Raw genomic sequence first — 6,677 nt, 5'->3', positions numbered from 1 at the left:
AAGGCAGAGCAGACCGCCTCACTCCCCCCCTCCCCCCGTCAGCAAGGGCCACACCAGCAGGTACTCGCCGCCACGCTCCTGCGGCCCCCACACACCCCACTGTCAGCCGTCAGCAAGGGCCACACCAGCAGGTACTCGCCGCCACGCTCCTGTGGCCCCTAAGCCAACTGAGCCGCAAAAGGAATCGTTCGGAGAGTTCATCAATTTTACTCCGATTCGGCAAGCTACGGCTGCTCAGCGCCTACGAGGCTGGGGGTAGGCCAGCCCGCAGAGCACGCATGCCCTGCAGGCAGGGTGTTGCCTACCTACCAGGCGTTATGAGAGCTTGCAGGGACTCCACTTAGCGGGTTCGTAACGACGAATGGTGGACAAGGGAAATGGGGCGCCCATATGCGGAAAATGAGAAACAGTCCAGATCGCGTAACGCTGAAACCTGAGATGAAATTGAGGCAAAATATTGCGAAAAATGATCGTAGGCTTGGAAAGCAAAACCACTGCTATCAAATATCCAACCCAAATAAAACCTGAGCCCTTCAAGCAACCATAAATTAAACGCGGAACGTTCCCAGACCAAAATAATCATGGGGAAGGCCATGGTAAAATATGGTAGTCCATGGACTCTCACGGTTTAGTTTTGATTAACCACAGTTTTATGGTCATACTAATCCATAGTAACCAGAAACACCATGGTTACAGGTTGGGAAAACTATAGTGGATAAACCGGAAACCATGATCCATCCCATCGCCAAGTTACCATGATATTATGACTCCTAGTGAACCATGGTTACCCACGGTTATTTTAGACTGGGTCATTCGCACCTTCTGATCACACTATAAGGCTGTGTATCTTTTCCCACCGGAGGGTACTTTCCAGCACCCTCCACCTCCGTCGACGACCCCGCAGGGAAGTCGATAAAGGTTTCCACAAGCAGCCGCAACGGTGGTCCTCAAGTGTCGATGTGCGACACCAACGGCGGCGATGGCGGTAGCAGCAGCAGCAACAGCAGCAGCAGCAGCGGCGTGAGGCTCAACGGCATCGTCGTCTATCGCGATGAAACATTACAAATTCACGGCCATGCGAGAGGGCATCAAACTTTAACTCCTGCTCGCCAGGGTAAAGTGCCCCATGTCAGCAGCAGCAGCGGGAAAGGCTGACGACACAGACAACACGACTCACACACCATACTACATGTTCTCCGCGCCGAATGACAAAAACACGAAATTTCGTGAAAACAGGCGCACTTTGACAGAATATCGCGAGTTACGACACACTCGTTAACATGTCCGAAAATAACCACTCCATTATTGTTATATTTTTATCTCTACGGTAGCGAAAGAGAATAAAAATACCCCACCGATCAAAAGTAACTCTACCCCCCAGCACATCACACCACCAGCACCACCCCGTTCGTCTTGCCCCTCCCCCCCCCCTTTCCCTTGCCGGCCCGACCACGCCCATCGCATCCCCGACAGACAATTATTTATCACGACCCGGAGCCGCGGCGCGGCAGCTGTTGCCATCAGCTTCTCATAAATTATTCCCCGGCGCTCGCCAATATCTAGATCCCCATTCGCTCTCGCCTTCGCTCTCGTCGCCCCGCGCCTTACCAGCGCCCGATATATCGTGCGCGATTTATACAAGTCCGAGGCAAATAGGCAGAGCGCCGCTAAGGGGGCGCGCGTGGCTCCTCGGGCCGCCTCCACGAGCCGCCGATATGAAAAGTGCGAAATTTATACTTTCTTTGACGTTTAGAGAAGGGCTGCTTCCCCCTCCCTCCCCCTCTCTCGCCGCTCCCTTCGGCCGATTTGCCGCCTTGTTGGTCTGCCTAGCCGTCGGCGGCGTTGCTCGGCCTGGGCTCCAGGCCCACCCAGCCCGGCAGAAGATTAAAGTGTTGTCAACTCGGAGAGGTAAATTGCAGTTTACCCAACTTTGGGATAGCGGCAGCAGCGGAGCGGCGGGGACAGGCGGCGGGCGCGGCGGAGCGGGGCCCCGAGGTGTGCGCTCGACCCGACAAGCCTACAGAGTGGCCGCTAGTGCGCGGACCGTACCATGTAAGCTTACAGACCTCACAAGTGGTGAAACCTATAGAACAAAGATGGTAAACATATAAAAGCTTGGGTAAAACGGCCAAAGAACTCATTTTCGAAGTTACAAACCGGAATTTTGCTGCCTTTTGGTTTTGATAGCAGGTTCGACTGCAAATTTTAGGAGCATAACCGTGTAAATTTGCAGCGTGACACTCGCTTTCAGCGGTTTGCAGAGTACCCGCCAGTTCGTATTAAGTCCGTTGCGACGTGTGTGGCGTCCAGCTACAAGCCCTCCCCCCTCCCGAATCTGCCCAGCCTGGCTGCCCGTAAACTCCGTCAGAGCTGCTCCATCATGCACCGCCCAAAAGGCCCCGGGTCATCGGGGGGCGGGGGGAGGAGCTGGGTAGGGCGGGGCAGGGCGGGGAGCTGCGGCGGTGGTTCCGCTGTCAGGGCGTATCCCGGGTGGTGGTGGTGCGAGAGCGGACACAGCTTCAGGGGTAGATAAAGGCAAAGGCAGAGCAGACCGCCTCACTCCCCCCCTCCCCTCTCTCTCCCTCTCTCTCCCGCTCTCTCTCTCTCTCTCTCTCTCTCTCTCTCTCCCCCCCGCCGCATCTCGGCACGCTACGCTGCGTGACTTAGGCATGCCCGACGCGTACACGCGCCGATAGCGAGCCCTTTTCACTTCCGGGCCGAGAGAGTGGCCAGCGGAGCGTTGACGAGTGTAGCAGTAGCAGCAGCAGAAGCAGCATATGAGAGTTTGCGCCCGATGCCCTTGAAGCTGGTGGTGGAGCGCGGCGGAGCGCAGGCACGCGAGGGCCCAGAACGGCGCGAGACGGGTTGTGCGGGAGATAGACAAAGCAGGCGGAGCGTCCAGCGAGCGAGAGAGAGAGAGAGAGAGAGAGAGAGAGAGAGAGAGAGAGAGAGAGAGAGAGAGAGAGAGAGAGAGAGAGAGAGAGAGAGAGAGAATGTTGCGCCGAACACAGCCCGGCCATTAGGGTACCTCCCCACAGTCTGTCTCAACACCCCCCTCGGTCTCTGTTCTCCTCTCCGCCCCTCCTTTCTCTTCACCCCAACCCCTTTTCCCCCCAAACCACCCGCCGCCCGGGCTGCTCCACCGCGAGACTTAAGAGCCACACAATCTCAAACCCGGGTGAAATAAACCTTGGCCGTGACAACTGGGAAATTGCATGCATATTCAAAGGATCCCACGCCCCGCCCCGCTCCGCTACCCCGACCGCGCCCAGGTGTGCTTAACGCAATAAGGATCCGCGAAGGCGTACTGTACCTGCATGAGTTTGTTAACGATGAATGATAAGGCGAGCGTCCCTGTCCCGCCCCTCCCAGCCCCACTACCATTACCGTCCACGAGTCCTTATTAGGCTCGTTAGGGCTCAAAACGAACACAATGCCCCCCCCCCCCTCGCGCCGAGTTTCCCCGTCTTCTTTAATTTTCCCTCTCTCCTCTCTCCTTTTCTCCTTTCCTTTCCCGTCTCCTCCCCGCCCCCACTAGCTCCGGCTTGGCACGCCCACCTGTGGCTGGCTTGGCAGCGATTCCATAAAGCCGCAGGCCGAGCCGAGCCAGGCGTCGGCCGTGCGGCCCTGGCCTGCGAGGCACCCTCCCCTCCCTCTCCTCCTCCTCTTCCTCCTCTTCGGGGTTGCTGCTGCTGTGCCGCCAATTAGAGGAGGACCCCAGCGTGCTTAGGGTGCTGTGAGGTACCTTTTCACGACGACCCATTTCCACTTCAGAACAGGCCCAGGCTCTACGTATTCTTGAATCATCCAGCATGGACTGTTTGAGTGAATTTGGCATTTTTTCAAGACAAAATTCTTGCTATAAGGAAACACTTTGCCTAATTCAAAGTATTAAGTCTGTGGAAGAAGAAAAATGGTTTTCGAAAAAATTAAGTTCATGGGAAGTTTAAGATAGTTTTGGGGGTGCGAAAAAATCAGACTCTCCATTGTCAGGCGAAAAACACAAAGAAATACACTGTAGGAAGACGAGACGACCAGCACGGGGCACGACGCCTGAGTCCCAAGAATAACCAAACGAGAAAGCAGCACTCGCCATGTCTCAAGTGGGGCCGGGCCTCAGGGTGCCTTCGTTAAGGTGGTTAAGGGGTTTGAAATTGGGAGACGATAGCGGGGGGTCTTCTAACAATTGTTCCTCCAGAAACAGTAGCCTTTCCCTTGTCTCTCGTTTTAAGGCTTTTTTGTTAAATCTCCAAACTCTTAGAGGCTTTAACATGGACACCGGATGCATTTGAGTTGAATGAGTAATTACGCATTTTAATGCATACAGACTCAGATAGTAATACGAGTGCAAAAATTACCATTCACTAAAAAAATAAAATATACACAAACCCTTTGCAATAATGTTAAACGTAAAGGTGAAAATCACAAAAAGTTGCAATGCAAATCACAAAGCTAAATGTTTTTATTCCCATAGACTTTGAATTGTCTTGGTACTTACTGCTGGTGCGCCAAAGCTGCGCCACGATGGCCACGTCGATGAAGGAGGCGACGGCGCACACGAGCACGGCGGCGAGCGTGGCGCGCGGGATGTAGTAGAAGCAGGGCGTGAAGAACTCGAGCGTGAGGATGACGAGCACGCTCGTGTAGAGGCCCACCATGGGCGTGCGCACGCCCGACGCGTGGCTGACGGCGCTGCGCGTGAAGGCCCCGCACACGGGCATGGCCTGCACCAGCGAGCCCAGCAGGTTGCACGCCGCCAGCGCCACCATCTCCTGCGTCGCGTCCATGGCCACGTCCGAGGCTAAGGGGGCAGGACAACAAGAGACGTCTCAAACTGTCCACCTAGACCACCTCACTGTGAGCTTGGAAGGGTTACATGAAAACTCCATGACGTGAAGTGTGAAATTAAAATTTCAAATTGTAAAATTACAAGTATTACGTCGACTTGGAGTTCATTGACAAGCAAGAATGGTCTGTCGTAAATTTACAAGACTTTTTGTGAATCATACAAACTTTGTTGTAAATTTACGAAGACATTTTTCCAATAGATGTCTATTAGACTACCTCTTTAATCTATCCAACGATGGACACGTCTTTTCAGATGCAAAGTAAAAATGCTTGTTCCTTGTTGGCTGAGCGATAGCGAAGCCTATTACTCCAGTGATGATCAAAAAGTTTCGCGTCTGTCTGTCTGTCTGTCTGTCTGTCTGTCTGTGTGTCTGTCTGTCATCACGATAACTCAAGAATGAATTGAGCTAGCGACCTGGGATTTTCAGGGTCGTTTTGTATCATAAAAAGACAGATCAAGTTCGAAAAAGAGCATTCTAGCTCAAAAATTGGATTTAAAAAAAATCAAAAACCACAGGTCCCACAAATAATGTTTTTAAAAATATTATTTTTCACAGTCTCCTAGGGGGTAACTCATCAAAGTAGAACCCTTTGGGCGAAAATTTTCTCCGTTTTGCTCTAGCTCAAACCGTTGAGGCGCTAGAGGGTGTTTTTGACGAAAATAAGCGAAAAAGTGTACAACCATGCATTCTTAGCCAAAGTGACGGGCCGTTAACGGGCCGGAGGCCCGTATCTTTGTGTGCATTTTTGCACTACCCGACTCAGGTGTCAGCGCCGCAGGCCTAGGTAGATGTATGCCAGGCGCGTCGCAGCGTAACAGTGTTTCGTGAGATATCGCGAAGCCTGTTACGCGAGACGTGGTCTGGCGTACATCTACCTAGTTTCATAAAAGCCGAACGGCAACAGAGAGGACATTTCTTCCTCAGTTTTACACATCTACATTGTGCCCCCCATCGCGCTCGCCACTCTACGGCACGTGACACGGCGGGCTGGGGTCGGCGCGGCGGGGGGGCAGGGCCCCGCAGGGCACGGCCACAGGTGCCTCGTGCTCGTTTGCGAGTCTCGCGCGGCCCCCACATCCGCCCCCACCCCCTTCGCACAGCGCCGGCCCCGTCCGCTGCGACGACGCCCTTGAAGTGTCGTCCGCGCCCTCTTGTGCTCCACCTTTCGGCGCGGCCCATCTGGGCGGCAGGGTGCGAAACCATTGACGTTTCCCTCGGAGGGTGGCAGAACGGAGAAGAGGGTAGGTGGGGGAAAGAAGAGCGCTCTCTAGAATGTGTAAGCTAAGCAAATTGTTACTTGCGGATTTTCCCCGCCCGTTCGTTTATTTCATTAAGTAAAACAGGTTGAATGGAATAGGAGCAGGATGGACAAAGTAGACTAGGCGCTGCTCACCGTGGCAGCTGGCAGCAGCTCGCAGCCCCGGCTGTCACGGGTGCGAAAGGTTACCCCTCCGCCAGCCACCTACTCCCGCGAACTTTGCAGTGCGGCTGCCACCGACCGCAGGAGCAAACGCCCCCCCGGGGGGCCCCAGGGCTGTGGGAGCCGCTCCCCCCTCCGCAGCCCGCCACGCGTGGGAGCCCGTCTGGCTGTGGTCATCACAGTCTGGGTCCATCAGGTCGACCCTTGAGCGCCCCGATGACCTTCGACCTCGCGCACCTCGGGCTTTTGGCACGGGGGTATACTCCCCTGGGGGGCGGGGCGGGCCATTGGAGCCTCTACCCCGTCCTGCTGCTCCTCTGTCTCTCGCGGTCCGCTGCTCACGCTCACGGCAAACACACAGAACCGTGCACCAACGCCCGCCTGGTGCGGCTCACACAGCGCACAGG

General features: G+C 54.9%; 2 protein-coding genes across 2 annotated transcripts in view; both read right to left on the bottom strand.

Moving 5' to 3' along the window:
* The window catches only part of LOC127748717 (uncharacterized), a 6,322-nt gene extending 2,484 nt beyond the window's left edge, over positions 1-3,838 (bottom strand). The window contains exon 1 of the mRNA XM_052271631.1: positions 3,746-3,838. Within this exon, the coding sequence (XP_052127591.1) occupies positions 3,746-3,838 (93 nt within the window). The remainder of the gene's footprint in view (positions 1-3,745) is intronic.
* A 660-nt stretch (positions 3,839-4,498) lies between these two features.
* LOC113208885 (sodium-independent sulfate anion transporter) overlaps positions 4,499-6,677 on the bottom strand; it is a gene marked incomplete at its 3' end in the record, with an annotated part of 28,832 nt that continues 26,653 nt past the window's right edge. Inside the window, 1 exon segment of the mRNA XM_052271650.1 lies at positions 4,499-4,801. Coding sequence (XP_052127610.1) covers positions 4,499-4,801 — 303 coding nt within the window.

This window comes from Frankliniella occidentalis, unplaced genomic scaffold, assembly GCF_000697945.3.
Source record: "Frankliniella occidentalis isolate FOCC.00 unplaced genomic scaffold, Focc_3.1 Scaffold168, whole genome shotgun sequence".
Classification (NCBI taxonomy): domain Eukaryota; kingdom Metazoa; phylum Arthropoda; class Insecta; order Thysanoptera; family Thripidae; genus Frankliniella; species Frankliniella occidentalis.
This window is presented reverse-complemented; position numbering and strand designations above follow the sequence as displayed.